General features: G+C 39.7%; 1 protein-coding gene across 3 annotated transcripts in view; it reads right to left on the bottom strand.

Moving 5' to 3' along the window:
* Positions 1–1,940: 1,940 nt before the first annotated feature.
* Positions 1,941–25,947, bottom strand: part of ELOVL6 (ELOVL fatty acid elongase 6) — a 138,974-nt gene continuing 114,967 nt past the window's right edge. For all 3 annotated transcript variants that reach the window (XM_069593527.1, XM_069593525.1, XM_069593526.1), the window contains 2 exons: positions 18,091–18,242; positions 1,941–6,235 (listed from right to left, as the gene is read on the bottom strand). In XM_069593527.1, coding sequence (XP_069449628.1) covers positions 5,808–6,235; positions 18,091–18,242 — 580 coding nt within the window. In that variant the 3' untranslated portion in view covers positions 1,941–5,807. The remainder of the gene's footprint in view (positions 6,236–18,090; positions 18,243–25,947) is intronic.

Raw genomic sequence — 25,947 nt, 5'->3', positions numbered from 1 at the left:
AAAGGCGTGTTCACAGCAACTTAGCTATAGAGAACTTTCACAAGTAACAGAGTCTTGGTTTTAAATATAAATACTGTAGGCACTTTGCTATTGTACACATTGTAGAGAAAAACACGAACATGTAGCCTGAAACATATACAACAGATCATACAAAAACGTTAGGAGTTGAAGCCAAATTGCAGCAGTGGGGAGCTGACGGCTGCGCTCCCCTTGCTAGTCACGGGAGTGTAAGCGATGGGAGGCAGGCGCTACGTTTCCTGTTTCCAACACATTTTGTCCGGGAACTCTTTGTCCAGTGACATGGTACCGTGCTTGCTAGTGCAGGGCTGAGCCTTGGAATTTCACTCACTTATACTTCTTTCAGGAGATTATGTTCACATCTTGCTCCTTCTACTTCAGTGACTTTTGATCTAATGAACATATTTTTCTCAACCTGTTAAACAGGGATCCAGCTTAGACTACCTGCCCCATGAGGACTGCCCTGACATGTCAGGTCTGGATAATGTGCTGTGTTTCACCCTTGAAACATCATGGGAGGGCTGGACACCTGTTGGGTTTTGATCAGAAGTATTTGGCACCCACATCAGTCCTGGGCTTTGCTTGAAAACTGGGGAGTTTCAATGACTCTCCTGTGTCCATGAGCACACTGGAAGGCCTTTCTGAGATTTCTAAGTAGCCTTTATGGATGCCTCCTTTGTACTGCCCAGAAGAAGAAAGAAAAGAAACGGGAAACAGTTTGGTTTTAAATCAAAAAGTTATGATTTTATTTTTAATATACCAGAAAAAAATATTTCTTTTAATGTCGTGAAATCAGCACTTGAAAATAACAATTCCAACATTGCTGTAATTTGCTCTGTGAGGCTTATATGGGTGGGCTTTTAGATGAATAGAGGCACTGGCTCCTCTAAGAAGCAGAATCTTCCAGTGGTTTTCCAGGTAGCAGTAAGCAACCTCTTGCCTGAACATGCCCAGAGAGCAGACTTGTTTGAATTGACAGGCTTGGGCAGCACTATGAGGCTACTTCTGGAGCATTCTAGGGTTCTGTCTTCTGGGGAAGAGTCTCCAGAGACACCAAGCATTGAGAGAATGACAGTGTTCAATACCAGCATTGAGTCGGGACCTTGAAATCTTGGCTTAAATATGTTGTGAAAATGGCCTGACTGTGATTTATGCAACCAGTTTCTTTAACCAGTTGCTTCAGGAGCTGTTTACTACAATGTAGTGTCATGTTTGGATTTCTGTGAAGTGTATCTGATGTGAAGACTTTTACTTGCCCAACATGAAATTAAACTGCCGTTCTTAAGATTTCCCCAGCACCCCTGAACTCCGCCACAGATGTGTTCCCACTGTCTGTTTTAGTGCTAGAATAACTTGTTTCACTTAAAAAAAAAAAAGTATAATTCAGGAGGAAGGGAGATCTGGGGCCTATTTTTCCCTCTCTGTGAGCCCTGAATTTTCAGAGTATCTGGGGATGAAGCAAGTAACTTGGTGATTCAACAGGCCTGTGAATAGTCTTTGATGCTCTGCACAGGGGTACCTAACTGGTCTCTTTAGCTATGGGTTTTGCCATATGGCTCAAAGATGTTTATAACTGGTGTGTTACAACTGGCATTCAAGAAAATGCTATAACTACAATGATTCTTTCTTTGCTTAAGTATTGGGTACCAGCATACAGAGGCTGTTGGTTCACTGCAAGACTGGGACCTAACACTTCATCCTGATTGTCAGCACAAAATAGAGTATCATTGCTTTATCACTTCAACGTGTATGCAACAGAGGCCAAACCCTGTGGTGCATTCTTATCAAAATCTGTTTTGGTTGGTGATGGGTCTGAGGCACAAAGAATTGGTTCCTGTATACAGATAGAAAAAGGACAGAATAACAAGTTAAGTTACAGGAGACAATGACTCACAGCACGAAAATAGGCTCTACTACCATCCTGAATTGATAGCAAAATATTTATTATTGAAAACAAAAAGATCGGACCACTAGACTTTCATCATAAAGCTCTCACACAATTGTAATTTTCAGGATGGAAACATTTTCAGGGAAAGAAGTGTCTAAGAGACAGGCACAGACCATGCACACACAGCTCAAAGCACTGAACTCAAGGAGGTGGTCTGTTTGACCATCTCCACTCTCCTAACAGCCCTCTTGAGTCAGCGCATGACCAACCCAACAACTATGTTGAAGATTCATTAACCAAACTGGGGGGGGAAAAGTGTACTGGAGATTAGTTGTATCTGAAGAAAGGCTGTTCTCTCATAATAGCAACCTGAGCTTATTTCTCCCTGGTAACCCAGCAGTCTGGAACCAGACCAGACTTGTGGAATATTCTACTCCAGTGTAGTTTACTCTAGGTGCTTTGTTGTTCTTAATGTGACAGGTTTTATCTTATGATAATGATACCACAGCTGATTAAAAAAAAATTTTTTTTTTTCTGTGAGTCTCTTTCCTAGAAGTGTTCTTCCATCTTGTTCTGCAAAAACCCTACTCAGTAAAGTTCCAGACTCAGAGCCCCATTAATAGAAATGACAGGGGATATAATTTTTTCTTTCCACATCAGCAACATATTTGAATGTATTGTCCCTGTCCCCTTGTGTTTTTAGCAGCATATGATTAGAAAGTTTTCCCTGGTGGCTCAGATGGTAAAGAATCTGCCTGAAATGTGGGAGATGCGGGTTTGATCCCTGGGTTGGGAAGATCCCCTGGAGAAGGAAACAGATGGTTAGAAGGATGGGAGTAAATTAACTGGAATAATCATCTCAATACATGATTTTTGAATATAGTAGTGGCTCTGTTCTCATGAGCAAAATTAGAAAGTCTAGATAAAACCTCCTGATCTGTGAATAGAGCATTTCTCGCTAGAATGTTTTTCACTGCAAACTCATAGACTTGGGTTGATGCTCAGACCTTGCGTATCAAATTGCATGTATTTATGTTTGAAATGAAGATTTGGTTTAAAAAACTTTTTCAATCCAGGAATGTTTTCACGATACTGGAATTGAAGTGCAGTGGAAAATCTTTAAGAGAAAGGAAATCTATTGCAGCATAGTGGGGCAGCTATAAAAACTTGCCTGCCCAAGTTTTTCTGGAATGTTAAGTGACAGCAGGACTATCTATGTGGCAGTCAATTCTCTTATAGGCTTCAGATTTGCCACGGGGTAGTGGTCCAGCCTCATATATTAATAGAATTAATCACTTAAGCTGAGATGTTAAAAACAGTGTATTGAATCTGTAATACCAGAATTTCAATTTTTTTAAAGGTGTGATTTTTCCCCCTCCCATGATAAACATCGGAAATGCCTTTAGATATATTTAGCTAATTTTAAAACTATTTATTAGACATTCAACCCGTAAACAAAATTTCTAAATTATCTCATAAGTAGACACAAGTATGAACCTGTACCAAGATGAAAGTGCTTTGGAAGCATCCGAATCTGTTTAAGGTCTATGATTATTTCCTTATTCTAACCTGCATTAAAGGATCACTGATAAATCAATGGATTAAATCATTAAATTAAATTAACCAAATAAGCTCTAACTGTCCTTCAGTTAAATTCAAGTCAACTGTTATTTGGCCTTTTCCTCATTATTCTGCTCATTTTCTGTTATAAGAAAAAAAAGCTTATTGCACAGTATCATGTATTTTCAAAGCTCAAAATAACATTGTTTGCATCCTAATAATCTATTAGTTGTTATAGCAGGACTTGTCTTTTCAGTCCATGTCAGTTTTTGCCCTAATAATACATTCTCCGATCAATGCATCTATGAACCAACGTCAAGACGTCATAGATTGTTCACAATAATTTAACACAGACATAACAGCTTCCCTTCCCTGCATACAGCCCACCCTCCATCCCATCAGTCATGACTTGGTTCGCACGGATTCTCTGTTCATGGTTCAGACCATTCACACAGAATGGAATAAAACTTTATTCTTTTCAATTCCACACATAGACGAGATGCTGAGAAAGCCCTTGTCATCTCTGACAGAGAAGCAGAGCAGCTCTGTTTCATGAATGACAGCACAATTAAAGCTAAAATAATATAAAAATAATTTGAAAAATCCCTTTTCTGTACACACTCAAAGCAAGAAAGCTAAACAGCTTCTTTTTCTGCTAGCCAGAAAACATGTTTCTATTTATTTGGGCTTTAAAGTTTGGTGGACTTCACATCTGTGTGTATATATGTGTGGTTATGCATGTCTAACCTATGCAGTGTAGTAGCCCCTAATTTTTATCTAGTTTGCCTAACCATTAAGCTATATAACCAATTAGAATACTATTATATCACATTGAACAACTTGACATAATTGCTTCTTTGAAATACAGAAATGTTTACACATTTGGCTTGTAAAGGACTGAAATATTGCAGATATTATAGTATCTAGCTTTTTTTTAAAAGAATATGGCTCTTAATAAGTTGATTTTTGAATTCCAGAGCATAAGTCCCTTTTCAAAAAATTTCTGAAGCTGACTCAAAGTAGGAAGAATGTCTTCTGATTTGGCCAAAAATATGGTGAATATTTTATATCATTTAAAATTTGAAGAATAAGTCTCAAAGGGGCCGTTTGTGTGTTAACTGTTCAGCTCAACTTGCCATAAAGTGTGTTTGTCAAAGTATCTCCGCTTGACCAGCAGAGGGCACTTTATGCACCTCTGCATTGCTTTAGGGAGCAAAGGCAGATGATGCAGAAACACAGTGTTCACCCAAGATCAAGGAGAGCCCTGTGGGTTGCTTTGTGAAATTCACAAAAATATAGAAAATATGGGCTGTACCACAGGGTTTCATTTGGAAAGTTATGTGTGGAGTCATCTATGGAGGGGTGTACTTATTCTCTTATATTGATCTTCAGCTCATTCCTCTTTCCCAGCTTAAGAACTTCGGTGTAGGGCCGCAACTTTTTACAGGTAAGAGAGTCTATTTTTCAAATAATTTGGTTGAGTTGTCTGTTTTTTATATTTATTCTTCTGTTTGAAAGCCCAAGGCAACTGAACAAAGGATGCTGTGTCCTACTCCATTTAGGGGTAGAAAATAAAACTATCAGAAATACTGAGATTGGAGCTGCCCTTTCAGGAGCTGGGCGGCACTGTTTCCTTCCTCCCAGGGAGAACCCTGGGAAAATACTGTGCCCCCTTCTTGTTATGGTGAACTCACTAGACTGGGGCTGTGCTATGAAGGGGAACGAGTCTTTCTCATAGTTGAAATATAGTTTATCATCTGTTTTCTCAGGAGGTGATTAAGACATCTTTTCTCACGGGGGCTACAACCCATAACCTTTCTGAAAAAGTACTTTCTATTTTGCAAAAGCGTTACTCTAGATACACAGCCCGTGTCGCTTCCATTTTTACCTTTTCTGTTGGCTCCAGTTAAGTGTCAAAAAAGATTAGAGAGGATTGTATGTATGTGCTCACATGGTTTTTAAGTAAACTTCTTTGATCCTTAGAGAAATATAACAGTAAATTCATTTTTTTCCATATACTGTTAATAGCTTGTTTGCCTTCTCTCTGCCTCTGGCCCACTTTGTTCTCATTTGTCCTAGAGTTGACAGATAAAGAGGGAATGGGGTCTTCCAGCAGCAGTCCTTTGAGATGGAGGTGTACTCAGTGAGTCCTCACCCAAAAAGGATCACTAACTTACTGGGTTAAGTCAACCTAATTATCCCTAAGCTGCCTTGGGTTGTGTGTTTGCTCATATGTCTTGTTTTGTGTTAGCTGCACCATATGTGATTCCTTGTGCCATTTTCTTTTGTCTGTTATTTTTCTTGATGACCCTGAGCTACGGCTTCCTCCTCAGTCCCGACACTAGTCAGCCTTCGTTGCTTTCCTCATCTTGCTGCCAATGTAGGCCTCGAAGAAGAAGTGGCAGAAGAGCACGAAGTAGCTGAGGTACATGAGCGAGGACCAGAAGATGTTCTGGAAGTGGGAGTGACACTGGTCGTGCTGCATCCACTGGAAGACCAGGTAATTAATGACGCAGCCTACCAGCATCTGAAGGATCTGGGACAGGGTGATGAACATGGCGAACTTCCGGGAGACGCGGAAACCCGCCGCTCGCAAGGCATAGTACGAGTACATCACAGAGTGCACGCTATAGTTCATAGTCATAAACCAACCACCCCCAGCAACCATGTCCTTGTAGGAGTACCAGGAGTACAGCAGCACAGTGATGTGGTGGTACCAATGTAGGAAGATCAGCTTCTGCTTCCTCAGAATAATGAATATTGTATCTCCTGGAAGACACAAACAGAAACGGACGTGAGCCGCCTGGCTAGACTCCGTATCAAGAAGGTGAAATGTCTTGAACTTGTACCTCAGAATGAGCCGGTTTGGGGTTAGACTTGTGGACTGACATTTACTAGCTCGGTGCCCCTGGCAGGTTATTCATCCTATTTTCTAGTTTCCTCATGTGTAATATGGAGATAATAGCTTGGAATTATTTGAAGATTCAACAGGATACAAAACAGGCACATGGTAAGCACTCCATAAATGTTACTGTCAGAAGGGTGTTTTGCACACAATCATATTTTTGATTTGGAAGGGACACTAGTAAGTATATTGTCCATTTCCAATGAGGCTATGCATTTTAGGAAATATCACCTAGAAGAGAGTCAAGTGATATTCATTACTCAAGAGAAACAAATTTGAATTCAAGTGCCCGGTAAAATGTTCTTAGGCCGCTCTGGGGTAATAAAACCACCTTTCTTTGGTACACGACAAAAGTACACACTTTTGCAGGTTCCCTATAAAATGTGAAGCCTTGGCATATGGAAATTAGAAAAGTAAAACTTAAACAAAAGGCTATTCCTGGATAAGAGACAAGATAGCAGAGTAGGACTTGAGCTTACCTCTTCTCACAAAAACATCAAAATCACAAGTAACTACTGAACAACTGTTGACAAAAAAGATACTCTATATCCAAAGACAAAGACATCACACCAGTCAGAATGGTCATTATCAAAAAGTCTATAAAAAATACCTTTTTAGGCTATTTACATATAAGTAATATTATATAACATTTGTGTTTGACTTTTTCACTCAGTATGACAATCTCTGGATCTATTCATGTTGCTGCAAATATCAATATTTTGTAATTTTTTAATGACTGAGCAATATTCCAGTCTGTATATGGAACTTATTTACAAAACAGAAGTAGAATCACAGATGTAGAAAACTAGGTTATGGTATGTAGGGTTACTAGGGGATAAAGTAGGGGAGGGATAAACTGGGAGACGGGAATGGACTTACATACACTACAGTATGTAAAATAGATAACTCAGAACCTGCTGTAGAGCACAGGGAACTCTACTCAATACTCTATAATGGCCTATATACAACTGATTCACTTTGCTGTATACCTGAAACTAACACAGCACTGTAAATCAACTATATTCCAATAAATTGCTTTTAAAAAGTCTACAAACAATAAATCCTGGAGAGGGTGTGGAGAAAAGGAAAGCAACCTGCACTGTTGGTAGAAATGTAAATTGGTACAGCCACCATGGAGAACGGTATGGAGGGTCCTTAAAAAATTAAAAATAGAACTATCCTATGATCCAGCCATCCCACTCTTGGGTGTATATTCAGAGAAACCATAACTTGAAAAGATACATGCACCCTAATGTTCACTGTAGCACTATTTATAATAGCTAACACGGAAGTGATATAAATGTCTATCACAAGAGGAATGGAAAAGATGTGGTACTTATATACAATGGAATATTAGTCATAAAAAATGAGTAAAATAATGCCATTTGAAGCAATGGATGAGAGATTATCATACTAAGTGAAATAAGTCAGGAAGACAAATATCACACAATATCACTTATATGTGGAATCTAAAAATGATACAAATGAACTTATTTGCAAAACAGACTTCAAAAACAAACTTATGGTTTCCAAAGGGCAGGGGAGGGATAAATTAGGCATTTAGATAATCAACAAGGGCCTACTATATAGCACAGGGAAATCTACCCAATACCCTAATGATCTATATGGGAAAGGAATCTGAAAAAGAATGAGATGGATTTGGGGTGGATATTTATAAGTGAATCATTGCTGTGTACCTGAAACTAACCACACTGTAAATCAACTGTACTCTAATATAAATTTTGAAAAGTTAGGCAAACAGAAAAACAAAAATCCTCTGTATTTACTGAAGAGGATAATAGGTATTATTTTGGTAGCAATGAATCAAGTGATAAAAAACTGAGGATGACACTTTCTTGTGGAATTAACTCTGAAAATGCTTTACAGGATTATCCAAAATCTCAGTAACATTAACCCCTTGAAGAAAAAGACTATTGTTTCTCTGGTCTGACTCTCCCATCTGAGCTATTCTGGCTACCCAAAAGACCACTATTCGCATCTAAGGTAAAGAATTTATGTTATAGAAGCAAGAATGGTGCTCATGTAGGTAGATGATAATGATTCTCTGAAAAGCCTAGGGATTCTTAAAAATATACTTTCGAACACTTACATAAAAATAGATGAAGAGCAGGCACAGTAACAAATACACCCAATTCCATTAACAAGTACCAGAACAATAAACACTGGGATGTGGGACAAAAGCAGGATTTATGTGGCAGATGCTTCATTCTCTTTCCTATCTCTGTGGTTTTCAGATATGAGAAAAATCAATATCCTTCATGACCTTTGGTGACCTCGATTTCTTTTTGTATAGCAAGGGTAACTAGGTGGTCCCTCTTCTTATTCTGAAATTTAATTAACCACAAGGGGAATTAGTACTTACACTCATCTTATCCCTTATTCTTCAAGGATGCCCTAAAACATTGGGTACAAAGGAAGGTCAGACAATGTTGGATGTTGGAAAGACTTAAGGTTCTGATGGGACCTTAAGTAAACAGAAAAGATTGATGGGAATGTAAACTGGTACAGCCATTATGAAGAACAGTATGGAGGTTCCTCAAAAAACTAAAAACAGAGCTACCATATGATCCAGCAATCCCACTCCTGGGCATATATTGTGAAAAGACAAAATCTCTAACTCAAAAAAATACATGCACTCCAATGTTCATATAAGCATGATAAACAACATAAGTGTCCATCAACAGATGAATGGATAAAAATATGATATGGCAACCCATGCCAGTCTTCTTGTCTGGGAAATCCCATGGACAGAGGAGCCTGGTGGGCTACAGTCCACGGGGGTCACAAAGAGTTGGACAGTACTTAGCTACTAAACAACAACTGCTACACACACACACGAAGGAATATAACTTAGCCATAAAAAAGAAATATTGCCATTTGCAACAACATGAATGGACTTAGAGAATATCATAAGTCAAAGACAAATATTATAATGATATCACTTATATGTAGAATCTAAAATATATGCAAATGAATTCATTTACAAAACAGACTCACAAACATAGAAAACAAACTTATGGTCACCAAAGGGAAAAGTGGGAGTAGGGCATGGGATAAATTAGGAGTTTCATTCCAATCCCAAAGAAAGGCAATGCCAAGCAATGTTCAAATAATCATACACTTGCACTCATTTCACATGTTAGCAGATTATGCTCAAAATCCTTCAAGCTAGGCTACAGCAGTTCATGACCCAAGAACTTCCAGATGTACAAGCTGAATTTAGAAAAGACAGAGGAACCAGAGATCAAATTAGATCTGGTAGACAGAATGCCTGAAGAACTATGGACAGAGCTTTGTAACATTGTACAGGAGGTGGTGACCAAAACCATCTTCAAAACAAAAGAAATGCAAGAAGACAAAATGGTTGTCTGAGGAGGCCTTACAAACAGCTGAGAAAAGAAGAGAAGCTAAAGGCAAAGGAGAAAGCGAAAGATATACCCAACTGAATGCAGAGTTCCAAAGAATAGCAAGGAGAGATAAGAAAGCCTGAAGTGATCAATGCAAAGAAACAGAGGAAAATACTAGAATGGGAGATTAGAGATACCAAGGGAACATTTCATACAAAGATGGGCACAATTAAGGACAGAAACAGCAAGGACTTAAGAAGAGATTAAGAAGTGGCAAAAATATACAGAAGAACTGTACAAAAATGACAGTTAATGACCTGGATAATCATGATGGTATGGTCACTCACTTGGAGTGTGAAGTCAAGTCGGCCTTAGGAAGCATTACTACAAACAAAGCTAGTGGAGGTGATGGAATTCCGGCTGAGCTATTTCAGATCCTAAAAGATGATGCTGTGAAAGTGCTCTACTCAATATGCCAGCAAATCTGTAAAATTCAGCAGTGGCCACAGGACTGGAAAATGTCAGTTTTCATTCCAATCCCAAAGAAGGGCAATGCCAAAGAATGTTCAAATTACTGTACAAGTGCACTCATCTCACACGCTAGCAAGGTAAAGCTCAAAACCCTTCAAGCTAGGCTTCAACAGTATGTGAAAAAAGAACTTCCAGATGTACAAGCTAGATTTAGAAAAGGCAGAGGAACCAGAGACCAAATTGCCAATATCTGCTGGGTCATAGCAAAAGCAAGGGAATGCCAAAAAAATCTCATCTACTTGTGTTTCGTTGACCACGCTAAAGCCTTTGACTGTCTCAATCACAACAAACTGTGGAAAATTCTTAGAGAGATGGAAATACCCAACTATTTTACCTACCTTCTGAGAAACCTGTATGCAGGACAAGAAGCAACAGTTAGTATTGCTTAGTTAGTATACATGGAACAATGGACTGGTTCAAAATTGGGAAAGGAGTAACTTAAGGTTATACATTGTCACCCTGCTTATTTAACTTATATGCAGAGTACATCATGCTAGGCTAGATGAATCATAAGTGGAATCAAGATTGACAGGAGATATCAATAATTTCAGATATGCAGATGATAGAAAGCAAAGAGGAACTACAGAGTCTCTAGATGAAGGTGAAAGAGGATAGTGAAAAAGCTAGCTTAAAATTCAACATTCAAAAAACTAAGATCAGGGCATCTGGCCCCATCACTTCATGGCAAATAGATGGGGACAAAGTGGAAACAGTGTCAGATTTTATCTTCTTGGGCTCCAAAATCCTGCGGTTGATGACTGCAGCCATGAAATTAAAAGACATTTGCTTCTTAGAAGAAGGCTATGACCAACCTAGACAGTGTATTGAAAAACAGAGATATCACTTTGCCAACAAAGGTCCATATAGTCAAAGCTATGGTTTTTCTAGTAGTCGTATATGGTTATAAGAGTTGGACCATAAAGAAGGCCGAGTACTGAAGAACTGATGCTTTTGAAGTGTGGTGCTGGGGAAGACTCTTGAGAGTCCCCTGGAGAGCAAGGAGATCAAACCAGTCAATCCTAAAGGAAATCAACCTTGAATATTCATTGGAAGGACTGATGTTGAAACTGAAGCTCTAATACTTTGGCCACCTGATCAGAAGCAGTTCATGGGGTCACAGAGAGTCGAACACAACTTGGTGACTAAACAACAACAGCAATGGGATTAACAGATACACATGCTATTATACATAAAATTGATAAAGATTCACTGTATAGCATAGAAAACTGTATTCAATGTCTTGTAATAAACTATAATGGAAAAAAAATTTTAAAACAAAAAATCTGAATCATTTTGCTGTACACCTGGAATTAACAAGATTGTAAATCAGCTATTCTTCAAGAAAACACATAGTCAGCTACTACCTAAGGAATATGAAAAAAAAAAAAAAGCAAACTCCAACATTATTACTTATTTGTTTAGAACAGAAAGGAAGTTTCCAGCTGCTGCATTTCTGAACCTTTTATAAAATTTTCTTTGAAGTCTTCTCTATTGTGAGATGTTTGACATATTAAACCTATAAATGTCAGACAGAATAATAATGATCAATGGTGACAGTAACTCTCAGTTGTATGTTAAAGGGAGACAACTAGTGTTAGGAGACCTGGTGTCTACTTATTTGTGTTAATCTGTGCTATTTGTGTGCTTGTCAAAGATCCACTATTTCTGTGTAATTACTACTCTGCGCCTCCCTTCCTTCTTTGGACTATAACATAGACACAGTAATTTCAACTTACCTTTGTTCACAGCAGAAAGAAGGTAGAATTTCCAAGGAATTGTATGTTAAAAGCAAATTTATTTATTTGTAATTGAGACTCTTGAGTCTCTAAGTATTAACTAAAATAAAGCCTGTACAATATTCAAACATAATTATTTGCCATAAAATAATGAACATTTTATCCTTTTAAATTCCTTAGATTTAATTTTACCTCTGTCATCACCTTTATATTAAAACTTTATTGTCTAAAGAACAGTCTGAGTGGGGAGAGTGGTAGCGGACAAAACACAGACCATGAGAATAGGCTAACATAGAAGCTACAAATCTGGAATAATGTGTTCTTCCTGTCTGAGTGGGGGGCTCTGGCTTGATATAAGACATACTCGGTGTTTTCACTTAACATGGGGAGGTGGGGGCAAAGGTCATGCCATGATATCTTCAAAATGAAATTAATTTAGATACACATAACCGTTTTTCTCAGAACAGCTATACAGGGTGATTAGATGGAGAAAGAAGATGAGAATCTTCCAGTAATGGCCCTGAATCTCTCAGGAGTAGCACTCCGATTCCATATCAAAGTTACTGTCTCCAGGCAGGCCACCAACCCAGAGAAGGGGAGTTTCCCTTGAATGAGGTTCTAGAAAGGACGCCCTGAGACCTCTCACGGTTCTTCTGATATCACAGCTGAGATGCACCAGTCATGCAGCTCTGGGAAAAACTACACAATAACTCATTTAATTTGTTGTGAGCCAATCATACTGATAGCATTCCACATCCAGGCCTATCAAAAGCTACAGAGCAACCGAGAAATGCAAACAAAAGATATTGAGACTGTGAATGCAGTGTCAGCCAACCAATCTTTCTTGGTCAAATGTCCTGCGGGCATTATGGGAAGAATTTTGGCCATGTTTAAGCAGTGGATCTTCTGACTCGTGAATGTTTTGGGCATGTCACATATTTTAGCTTCCTCTGGTTCATGTTCTTTACCACAGTCTAAACTTTGGTTTGGCTATTTTCAGTCAAGAGCCAGCCTGAAGCCAGATCACGGTGATCCGGTATCTAAGTGTCCCTCCTGAACTCTGCCTGCTGCACCTGTGTTGTCAAATGCAGGCCTGTGTGCAGCTCTGGAGAAGCTCACGAGCATGCGGAAGCCCCAGCCGTCAAAGAGACAGAGCGCCCACTGGGTGTGCAGTTTGTTACAGATGGCTGCGCCCCTCTTCACAGAGTTAGCGGGAGCTCCGCTGAGTCAGAGTTTCAAAAACAATGACGAGCTCAACTGAGCAAGGACCTAGACTCAGAGCAGATGTTTCCAAGTTTTAACAAAACAAAACCTCAGCAGGTTTTAATATAATTCAAACAGTAGTCAGTCAAAGATTTTGGCACACAAAGCAGGCTGGTGGCTCTCTTCCCCTCACTCGTTCTAGTAGACAGTAGCTGTGGAATTCACTGAAATGAGCTCATTGTTCTCTGCTGAGACAGAAAGCCCTTCTTGCTATTAAAAGTCCAGTGAAGGGGGAAGGTTAGTGTTTAATGGGCACAGAGTTTTCAGCTGGGGAAGATAGAAGCTCTGGAGGTGGATGGTGTGATGGCTGTACAACAGTGCCGACGCCCATAATGCAGCAGGCCTGTCACCTGGAAATGGCCAATTTTACATACACTTTGCCACAATAAAAAAAAAATACTTTAGTGAAAACTGTAGGCAGGCAGGTTTTGGGAGTGGGAGAATAGAGTTTTCAGTATTGAACATACTGAACTGTTCTTTTTTCTCTGGTACACATTAGGAAGTTCAGAATAGAGAACTGAAAGCAGAACTGGGAACCTAAAAAATAAGAAAAATTCTAAATAATCCAAATGAATAAAGCTTTCTTAATTAAATAGTAGCGACAAGGTTTTCTAAGAATGTTTTACAGGGAAGGAATTTAAATTCCCAAACCAACAAAAAGCCATCTAAAGCACACATGTTCACTAAACTAGGCGAACTGGTTTAGGATCTATTTTGATGAAGCGGTTTACCTTGGGAAGATAGCTATCAAGTAAGATCCAGGATATCTGAACGGGAATAAGTCATATTTGAAAATTGGAAAAGGGTACTCAAGACTGAAAATATCTGTATAATGGATCTGAAACCACAGGAAGAATTGGTGTCACACACTACCCTCATTAAAGAGCTGCATCAAGTTTAGGATTTGTTTTTCAACTCTTTAGCCCACTGACAGCACTTCAATCCCTTGTTTGAACTGTGAAGGAATGGACTGTTTGATATGCAGCCTATAAACTGCTGTGGTGAATGAGGCTTCTCCGGGCAAAGTGATTATCAAGCCAATGGCATAAGGAACTAGCGTACAGCTCCTTTGGGCCTCAAGAGGGAACAGAATTGTGTCTAATTACAAGGTCTACATTGGGGCAGGAGGGAGTGGTATGTTCGAGCCTAGAGTAATAAAGACAGGTGACTGACTGCCCTACCCTCCTCAGGACCAACAACACTCCAACAAGACAGAGGATTATAGCACAAATACCTCTGAGTGATGCAGTTCTCATCCACAAATCCTAACCTTGCGACTCAGGTGTCCATCTAGAGTAGAAGCTGGGAGGACAGACAGCACAGAGCTACTCACGCCTTTGAAGGAAAATGGCCACTATGAATGGGTTGGTGTGGCTCTTCCATGTATTATCCCTTCAAAAGGTAGAAGGAGCTATTTTTATTCTCAAGTCCCTCAGACACAACTGGCTAAAACTCCGAACATAGCTAAGCAGCCCTGGCGGGGAAATGCATTTCCAGAAGCCAAGACTGAAGTACCTCCTTTGCAATTAGAGGCCTAAAGGCCAGAAGCAGAGAGACACCTTTCCTGACTAAAGCAAGCAAGAAAGTACTTTTTGAGGGTAGGGAGGGGGAACCTGTAAAGGTGTTCAGGGATGGCATGCAGAGAAAATCAAGGTTCATGCATTTACTGTATTCATGTATCTATAGACAATTCTTTATCAAAAAGGTGGGGAGGCAGTTGATAAGGATACTTACACAGAATAAAGTAAAAGTCAAAGGGATATATTTCTCAATTTGAATAATTCTTTAGTCTGACTCATAGCAGAGACGCTATGACTCTAAATAAAAAATCACTATGAGAAATGTAGACAATCTTTTATCTATACCTGAAAATACAAAATTAAAATGTCCTCATAGAATTTTGAAATTTCTAAAAAACATATCTGTAGGCTTTTAGGCATTGTCTATAGCTCCAAGTCTGAAAAACACTTCTCTAGTGTAAGACTTTGCAGCTAGTGGTCCTAATCTAAATATTAAAAAATAGCTGCCTGGGGGCCTGGTTCATAAAAAATTCATATGATAAATTTCTCTTTTTGATAAAGTAGCAATTCCATTTCAGCATTTTAAATGCCTGGCCCATGGTAGATGCTTATTAGAAGTTTATTAAAGGACACACACACCTATGGTCAAATTAATCTTTGACCAAGGAGGCAAGGGTAAGAAAAAGACAGTCTCTTCAGCAAGGGGTGTTAGGAAAGTTGGACAGCTTCATAAATAAATCAATGAAGTTAGGACACACCCTCTCACCATACACAAAAATAAACTTAAGATGGCTTAAAGACATAAATATAAGACATGATACCATAAAACTCTTAGAAGAGAACATAGGCAAAACATTCTCTGATGTAAATCTTACCAATATTTTCTAAGGCCATTCTCCCAAGGCAATAGATATAAAAGCAAAAATTAAAGGAGCTAATTAAACTTGCAAGCTTCTACACAGCAAAGGAAAACATACACAGAAAAAAAAAAAAAAAAAAGACAACCCATGGACTGTGAGGAAATATCTGTAAACAACATGACCAACAAGAGCTTACTTTCCAAAATATACAAACAGTTCATACAGTTGAACAACAATAAAAACAAACATCCCAATTGAAAAATGGGCAGAAGACCTAATAGGCATTTCTTCAAAGAAGACATACAGATGACCCGTAGGCACATGAAAAGATGCTCAACCATCAATAATTATTAGAGAAAAGCAAATCAAAGCCACAATGATGTACTACCTCACACCAGCCAGAATATCCATTATTAAAACATTTACAAATAACAAAACGCTGTAGAGGATGTGGAGAAAAGGGAACCCTCCTACACTGTTGGTGGGAATGTAAGTTATTACAGCCACTATGGAACAGTATGGAAGTTCCTTAAAAAACTACAAACAGAGCTACCACATGATCCAGCAATCCCACTCGTGGGCATATATTCAGACAAAACTATAATTCAAAAAGATACATGCAACCGCTATGTTCATAACAGCACTATTCTCAATAGCCAAGACATGGAAACAACTAAAGTATCTGTCAACAAATGAATAAAGATGCCGCACATATATACAGTGGAATGCTGCTCTGCCATAAGAAATAGAATACTGCCATACGCAGCAGTGTGGATGGGATGATCATACTAAGCGAAATAAGTCAGAAAAAGAAAAGCAAATACCATACGATATCACGGATATGTGGAATCCACCATATGACACAAATGAATTTTACCAAACAGGAATGGATTCACAGACATAGAGAAACGACCCGAGGGTGCCAAGGGGGCAAGCAGGGGAGGCATTAAGTGTGAGTTTGGGATTAGCAGATGCAAACTATTGTACATAGAATGGATAACAACAAAGTCCTACTATAGAACACAGGGAACTATTAATATATTCAATACCCTATGATAAGCCATAATGAAAAAGAAGGTAGAAAAGAAGAATGTGTATGAATAACAGAATCACCTTACTGTACGGCAGAAATTAGGGCAACATGTAAATCAACTATACTTCAATAAAAAAATTTAAAAATTTATTAAAGGAATAAACCAATGAGTCCATACTAATGCATTTCACTGTAAGACTTTTGATAGGCTGTGTGTGTGAGTGCTGAAGTTTTTTTCCTGCTGTTCCTCCCGTGTCTTTGGCCTGGGAAGAAGTGGTCAAACCAACAGTTCAAACCAATTGCCAGCAGATTAGAGCCCCTGCTGCAGAGTGGCTAGAGGAGAGGATGCATACATCAGAGACACGTCATACCCTCTGTGAACAGATACAAACCAGGGGAACCTTTCAGAAAGACTCGATAGCTAACACTGTAGGTAACTTAAAATGAAATGACAACTTCCAACCCCCTTTTCAGGAGAAACAGGAGATGGAACGCAATTGATAGATAAGAATTTTGAGCTAAATAAGCCAATTCTTAATTATAGATAAAACATTAAGAAACCCAGAGGATGCACAGGTGTACCCTAAGGATGTGGGCCAATTTGTGAGACTCTGGCCAGCATGGCTCAGAGATGAACTCAGATCTTTTTATCACTGGTAGCTCCCTTTTTCTGGCAACAAAGATATTTTTCTGGGGAACTGTGCCTGTGTTAAAAAAAAAAAAAAAAAAAGCCCTTGCTACTTGATTTTCCACTGTCTGTTAACGTGTGACACACTTATATTCAAGACTATTAAAGAGTTAAAGCAAAAACTGTTAGGAATCTACCTATCTATCTAGTACCAGAATTTTGGACTAATTTCTGGAAGATGAATTACATTTCTCTAAGGCCTATTTCTTCAACTGATTAAAATTAAACAACATCAGAAACTAACCCTTAATATTTTGTGAATGAGAACATAAGGCTACCCAAACAAAGGCTGAATGTCCTAGGCTGTATCCAAACTCCAGAGCCGAACATACACTTTGCTGTGAGACTGGGAAATAGCTGTGAGGCTAACTTTCCCCAATATTCTAATATTAGCTCAGCTGTTCAAGGCCTCAGAGAAGGGGCTAAGTGGACGTTCTTAGCCCCCGGAAATGTGCTTTCAGTGGGGCTTGGATCCATGCACACTCTGTATAAACGTTTTGGCTCTTGATATACACAAGGTACAATTATTTAAAAGGAGGGAAAAGAACAAAAGTAACAGAAGTTAGTTAAGAATGCAAATTCACTTATTGTAATTTTCCTGCAACCAGTAAAATAGGACCTTCAAATTATTTCCTTGTTCATTTTTCAATAAATATTACACGTTTGTAACTACAAAGGGGTGAGGGTGGGAGAGGAAATGGAAGGAGAAAAGACACTCACCTAGTTCGGGTGCTTTGCTTAGCACAAATGCATAAGCCCAGAATTTGCTGACAGGTCCATTGTAAAAACCCTGGTCACAAACTGAATGCTTCAGGCCTTTGGTCATCACAGTGTACACCATATAAGCACCAGTTCGAAGAGCACCGAATATACTTCATAATGAAAAGAGAAAAGAAACAATATTCAGGAAAATAATTTCATGTCTGACATTAACCATTAGTAGAAGACTGCCATTGGCAGAAATAGGCAGAACTGCATCACAATCATTTGCATTTACCCAGAAGCATTTAAAAATGTTTTGTTAAGAGCAAGAAAACTGCTCAGAGCTTTATTCTGAAGGCCATGCCACTTCACTCTTCATCCATGCTCCAAAAAGAGGTCATGGAAAAGGGGACTAGATCCGGGGCAGGATCTCAAGAACGCCAATTACCTTAGTGTTTCAACTTGAGAACGATCCCTTGGGGATGAGAGGGAATTGGCTGAAAACTTTTGGAATTATCTCAGTTCTGTCCCTTGCCCAATCATTCTCCAAATCCCCTGCCTCTGTTCCCCTGAATCTCTCTAATCCATTTTTTTCTCACAGAAGCCAGAGGAAGAAGGCTGAGCTCTACTGTCAACCCTGCAGCGCATCCAGGTTCACTCCCCTGAGCTCCCAAAACTAGGCCCTGACACTGTGCCAACACTGTTCTTCAGTGCCCTGTAAAGTATCTGTCTCTGTGTAGTCAGAGGAGCTCCAAGTGCTGAAAAAGTCAGATCGCTGCTTGAGAAGTAAACTCACACGTGGACTTGTTATCACGGAACTGCTAAAGAAACAGGAGAGCTCTGGAGTGTGTTGAGCTCAGCGACCTAAGTATGAGAGGATTTGTCAACTGGAACACACAGGCTCCATCACGGTGTGAACCCCATAGACATGTGTCCCAGAGTTCACAAGCCACGTGCATGAGTGAGGGGAGAGCTGACTGATCATGGGAGAGATGTGTTTGCCCATCTTTTTTTCTGGCAGCATTCCGTTTTTAGGTTCTAAAGTCAGTATAGAAAACAAACTTATGGTTACCAGAGGGGAAAGGGGGTTGGGGGAGGGATAAATTAGGAGTTTGGGATTAGCTGACAAACACACTGCTATATAAAAAATAAACAACAAGGTCCTACTGTATAGCACAGGGAACTATATTCAGTATCTTATAATAAACCATAGTGGAAAACATGAAAAAGAACTACACACACATATACATATATATGTATGTATAACTGAATCACTTTAGCATTTAAAATGTCTTCAGTGTTGCTTGACTAAGTCATTCCACTTGGCTACCTCATCCACAAACATGCATCCGCTAGCGAGAACTAAAGGCCAGCTTTGCATAGAATAGAGGCGATGAAGTTGAATTCTTGGCAACTGCCTATTAATTAAGTGAGGACTCTATAAGCAGCTTCTCTAATAACATATGGCCTACCTTAAACAGTTACTCTTTCCAACACATAAAACCATTCTGCATAGAATTATTGGTATGATTTTACAGTTGCAGATCCCTGTTTAATCCTTCAGTGTCTTCCTGCTGAACACAGAATGTAACCCCCAGCTCCCTAATAGAAACTGCAAGACTCTGGATGGCCCGTCCTTCTTCACCCCTGCATCCTGCCACGCTCTTCCTGCTCCTGTGAGCCAATCACTCCAACAAGTTCTGATCCTTCCAGTTTTCTGCCTTAGGACCTGTGCATATGATATTTCCTCTTCTTGGGGAGCTTTTTTCTGTGTTTACTCGAAGGCTGCTCTTCTCACTCTTGTCTCAAAGAAATGTCCCCTCCTGGTGGAATGACCTAAAAGCCTTTAGAGTCAATAAACTTGTCCCAATTTGAGGATGGGGAGTTGGATTTCATTGGTACTGTCAAATAATGCAGAATTTTCTGTCTTAACCTGAATTGATTTTTCCTGTTTTGTCTTTATTCCACCTGACGATGGCTAAATTTCATATGAAAAGTTGCCACCATCACCAAATTATTAGCAAATTGGGGACTGATTTGCTGCTGTGGAAGGTAGTACAAAAAAATGGATATAGCACTTCTGCTGAGCCTACAGAGAGACTTTCTGTTTGTCTATTTGGGGACCAAGTCCCTTCTTCCTTCTCCATGTGATGATTTTGTCCAGGTTTTTCTCAAATCATGATTGCCTCCAGGAAGGTGATCTTATCTTCAATTTAGGAGTAAATCCTAATTACCTAAGCAAGTTTTAGTAATCCCATTTCCCTTTCTCACAATGACTTGTTAGGATGGACAATGGCCCAGTTCTAATCAATATGATGCGAGGAGAGAGCTGCTGCGGGCCTTCTGGGGAAAGTTTTCCTTGCTCATTAGCACATACTACTTGGAAGAGCAGCAGATGTCTTGCCACCAGGAGGAAGCTCCCTTGAGGATAAAGTTCAGTCAGAGAGGATCTCAAAGTATTCCTCCAAGGTGTGACTGACCTGCTGAATGAGCCAATCTTTCAGTGACTTAACCACAAGACTTCTTGGCTTGGGGAATACAGCTTCCTTACTGTATAAGCCATTTGGAGGCCTGCTTTTTACTATTTAGACCCCAGAGCATCCTACTTTCAGGAAACTTCTGAACACTGGTTAACCTTTTGTGGCTATCAAATATGTCTTGGTCACAGATGCTGCTGGTGAACCACCTGCTGTATCAGTTAGCTGGTTTTCATAGATACATCAGTGGGAGACACATCAGTGATTTCTATACCAGTTGAAAGCAAAGAAACACACACTTTACACACTTTACGATGTACTGGTCCCTGCTCCTGAGGCCCCAGATCTGTGACTTTTCTGAACAATCAACGCACTGTAGAGACCATGTCTTTCCCTGCTGAGCCCCGCCCAGCACACCCAGGAAGCAGAGCCCTTCCTCCACCACATTTTGCTGCTAGACTATGTGATTCAGACATGACCATAGTAGATCCAAGGAGAGGAGTTTTGGAATGATGACTTTGTTTATCTTCCTGAGTTTCAAAAGTCACTGTAGTTTAACTATACCCGATAGTCTAAGTATTGGCACAGCTGTTCATTCTTTCACTTGGTAAATACTCATTGGCAATGTTCCAGGTGCTAGGGGGACAAGAAGCGGTACACTGACACTGGCTGCTGCCAGCGGTCCTGGAAGAGGAGGTGGCGTTGGAGTTAGGGTTAAATAGGCATCCAGACTCTGAGGGGAGGGCACGAAGGGGAGGTCATCTCAGAGCACTGCAGAATTGAAAGTTTAGGTCTCACAGTGACCCACAATATTACTGGCAACAAGCCCATAGCTCATCTTATTGTCCCATATCGGGACATGCGCCTCCCCGCCTAAGCTCGGAACAATAAGGCTGACTCAAAACAGAGGACAGTGCATTTTTCAGGGAAAACCTCAGTGCCAGCCGTCGGGCGCATGTGTCTGAGGGCAAAGGCGCTTTGTTGTGGTGTGACAATGCCACTGCCGGGGAGCCGTCAGGGAGCTGCTTGGCCAATGGGCTGATTGTAATTTGTGGGAAAGCAGTACCTCTGGCCCCGGCATATCTCAGCCACTGTGCGCTTTGGAACCAGGCAGCTTTCTGTTATAAGTGGGCACAGGGTTCTTAGACTGGGAGACTTCACCAACATGTACTTTACGGGAGGAGGCTTTTTCCCCTCCATAATTTACATCATATTGCTATGATGCAAGAGACAAATACACAGCTTATGTCTGGCTATTCCCAGTCCTTATTCATGCTCATGGCAGACAGTATTCTTACCAATCTTGACACACTTTCCAGGCCACGTGCCTGGACCACTGGGCCGATACCCATAGATTCGAGTTGCAAATTCCAATCACAGGGCTCTCATTAGTTTCATGACTAGACAAATTACTTAACCTCTCTCAGTCTTTATCCATCTGAATTAATACCTAATTTGTAAATTAGTTCTATAAATTTTATAGGACAATATAAGTAAGGTATTTAGTTAGCACACAGCCTCTCATATGCAGGTGCTGAATAAATTATTATACTATTATTTTTTTACTATTTATTGTTATCATTGCTGCTTTACTTCGTCTGTCCTTTAGTGTTGAAAATCACTTTTAACTTTCTCCAGTTAAGGCTAAATATCCTTAATTGAAATTGTCCTAATTGGAAGTCAAGGAAATTGATAAATGGGGAATTTGATTGGCACTGAGATCCAACCAGTCCATTCTAAAGGAGATCAGCCCTGGGTGTTCTTTGGAAAGAATGATGCTAACGCTGAAACTCCAGTACTTTGGCCACCTCATGTGAAGAGTTGACTCATTGGAAAAGACTCTGATGCTGGGAGGGATTGGGGGCAGGAGGAAAAGGGGACGACAGAGGTTGAGATGGCTGGATGGCATCATGGACTCGATGGACATGAGTCTGAGTGAACTCCGGGAGTTGGTGATGGACAGGGAGGCCTGGCGTGCTGCGATTCATGGGGTCGCAAAGAGTCGGACACGACTGAGCGACTGAACTGAACTGATGATTATTCATGTTATTATGTGTTTTATTCTTAAGTGTTATGGGCATTTGCTAACAGAAAGAAGAGATTGTTGGTATAGAAAAGCTCCTGGTTCATGTGAAATTTATCTTTTGATCAGATGATAAAGATTGTAAATCTAGGGCTTCAAAGAGGCTAAGAGTATGGGCCATTGTATTTAATGGGGGCATGTGACTACGTGCATCATCACATCCTTTTCCCAGCTGTAAAGTCACACCAGCATCCTTTTTTTTTTTTTTAAAGAAATACATCATTTTTCTTGCCTGAGTCTAATTTTGATTAGAATAGTTAATGGAAGAGGGGAGAGCTCAGTGGAGGCAGATGTTCCTGCCCTGCTTCAGCTACTGGGTCCTATTAAACACAATGCAGGAAGATCGGGAAGAAACCACTGCCCTGATTAACTAAGGTGCTTCTTCTCAATCAGATGTTCTAGATTTCTGGCCCAGAAGAACCCTGTTTCATCATTATTACCATTTGCCACAGCATGTACTCAAGGAGGTGCCAAGAGTGCCCACTGGACTCCTACTGTGACACTCTGGGGATGGAGATGGGAACCTTCTATTTTGTACCGTACACAGATTTCTGCAATGCCTGACTACTGGACAGCAAGCTGGTATTAGATGGACAATTTAAAAAATACATTTTAAAATAGGCACCTACTTACAACTGATACGCTGAATAATCACGATGGCACTAGCTTGCAACTTCTTAGTATGAGACTGAGATACAGTACTACTCCCTGATTGCCCGTGGATGACACACGGGCACTGGTGAAGAAAGACTGACTCATTTATTGAATCAACATCTATGTCATCAACATCCACCAAGTATCAGATATTATAATCCACTGGGGCAGGAAGAGACTCTCTACAGCTCATTATAAGTGGTAATAAACATATATATATATATATATATTATATAAACAAATTTCAAATTCTGAGAGAAACAACTCATGGTATAAACACTGGGGTCCCTTCTAAAAAAGCTTGAGCAATATGGCTAATCTTTCAAACCCACGCTGTGATCATGAGGTTTGACTATGTATTTACCTGAGAAAAAGTTGAATAACTGTATTCTAATCTTCCAATTTTAGTGCCTTCTGAAAGTCAAAGTGGAATATCTCAGTAATGACTATAAGAATTCCAGAATTCTACCCTGAGAATAAACAGCCTTGGGTATAAATCATCAATAATACTTTCAATTATTTCTGCATAAACACTAAGAGTTGATAAAACCACTTTTGCATTGCTTCCTTCTTGGCCCTCAACTTAAATGTATTTAGGGATCAAAACAAGGTTTCTCAAAGATTTTTATTCTACAGTGCCAGCCACCCTGGTCTCCCTTCCTCCGCCCCCCACCCCCTGCTAACTCAATAACCAAAGGTGCAATCCCTTCCAGTATTGAGCAACAAAAATGTTTCATTACACTTGTATTTGTCATCAGGAAAAAATATATCTATCAGATCTTATCAGTTGTCAAAAAAATGAGGATGGCTGATCTAACAGTAGCAACTTTGTAAACATGGGCGAGGCCACTGATTTCCCTGACAACAAACTTTAACTGCCATTAGACTGTCTTAAAGTGCAAGTGAAGTTGCTCAGTCATGTCCGACTCTTTGCGACGCCATGGATTGTAGCCTATCAGGCTCCTCTGTCTATGGGATTTTCCAGGCAATAGTACTGGAGTGGATTGCCATTTCCTTCTCCAGGGTATCTTCCCAACCCAGGGATCAAACCCAGGTCTCCTGCATTGTAGACAGACGCTTTACCGTCTGAGCCAGACTCTGACAACTGTCCTAGACTCTGACAGTTTCCAGAATAGGAAGAATACTCAATGATCCCTGAATACGTTAAAGCAAATCAATGAGAACCAAAATATTACAGTGCTTATGACAGGGAATGAAGGCATCTCCACACCAGTATCTTGTCTCTACCGACAACCCACCTTTCCACACTTGAGGACACGTATCTGTAATAGAGAATGTCTCCTTTTGTGTGGTCTAGACTGTTCCTTGCTACAAACACATTTTCCAATAATAATATAACAAGTCAAAGTCTGAAGCTTTTTTTTTTGTCCAATAAACAGGCAGTAAAATGGGGATGTATTGGATTGGCCAAAAAGTTCCTGCATATTTTTCTGTACAATACTATGGGAAAAAAACAGAATGAACTTTTTGGCTAACCCCACATAATGTAGTTTTTAAAAATTTATTTTCTCTACTTCTTCACTAACAATTCAGAGTGCACACTTTCACTTTTTAACTGAGTGGTTATTTATAGCTGTGACTGATTGCTCTTGACTTGGATATTTAGTTGCATATCTCCATTAGCAAGTTTGAAGTTTCTTGTGGATCAAGAAAGTTGATATTAAAATTGTATAATGTAATGCATATATATATATATATATATTTCTTCTTGAAAAAGAAATGCAAGAAGGCAAAGTAGTTGTCTAAGGAGGCCTTAAAAATAGCTGAGAAAAGAAGAGAAGTGAAAGGCAAAGGAGAAAGGGAAAGATATTGCCAACTCAAAGCAGAATTCCCGAGAATAGCAGGGAGAGAAAAGAAAGACTTCTGAAGCAAACAATGCAAAGAAATAGGGTAAAACAACAGAATGGGAAAGACTTGTGATCTTTTCAAGAAAATTAGAGATACCAAGGGAAAGTTTCATGCAGAGATTGGCACAATAAAGGACAAAAATGTCAAGTACCTTACAGAAGCAGAAGATATTAAGACGACATGGCAAGAATACACAGAACTGTACAAAAAAGCTCTTAATGACCCAAATAACCACGATGGTGTGGTCACTCACCAAGAGCCAGACACCCTGGAGAGTGAAGTCAAGTAAGCCTTAGGAAGTATCACTACGAACAAAGCTAGTGGAAGTGATGTAATTCCAGCTGAGCTATTTCAAATCCTAAAAGATGATGTTGTTAAAGTGCTGCACTCAATATGCCAGTAAATTTGGCACACTTAGCAATGGCTACAGGACTGGAAAAGGTCAGTTTCATTCCAATCCCAAAGAGAGGCAATGCCAAAAAATGTTCAAACTACTGTACAATTGCACTCATCTCACATGCCAGCATGATTATGCTCAAAATCCTTCAAGTAGGGCTTCAGCAGTATGTGAACCAAGAATCTCCAGATGTACAAGCTAGATTTAGAAGAGGCAGAGGAACCAGAGATCAAACTGACAACATATGCTGGATGATAGAAAGAGCAAGGGAATTTAAAAAAAAAAAAACAAACCATCGACTTCTGCTTCATTGACTATGCTAAAGCCTTTGACTGTGTGGATCACAACAAACTGTGGAATAGTCTTAAAGAGATGGGAATACCAGACCACCTTAC

This window comes from Ovis canadensis, chromosome 6 (assembly GCF_042477335.2).
Source record: "Ovis canadensis isolate MfBH-ARS-UI-01 breed Bighorn chromosome 6, ARS-UI_OviCan_v2, whole genome shotgun sequence".
NCBI classification, from domain to species: Eukaryota; Metazoa; Chordata; class Mammalia; order Artiodactyla; family Bovidae; genus Ovis; species Ovis canadensis.
This window is presented reverse-complemented; position numbering and strand designations above follow the sequence as displayed.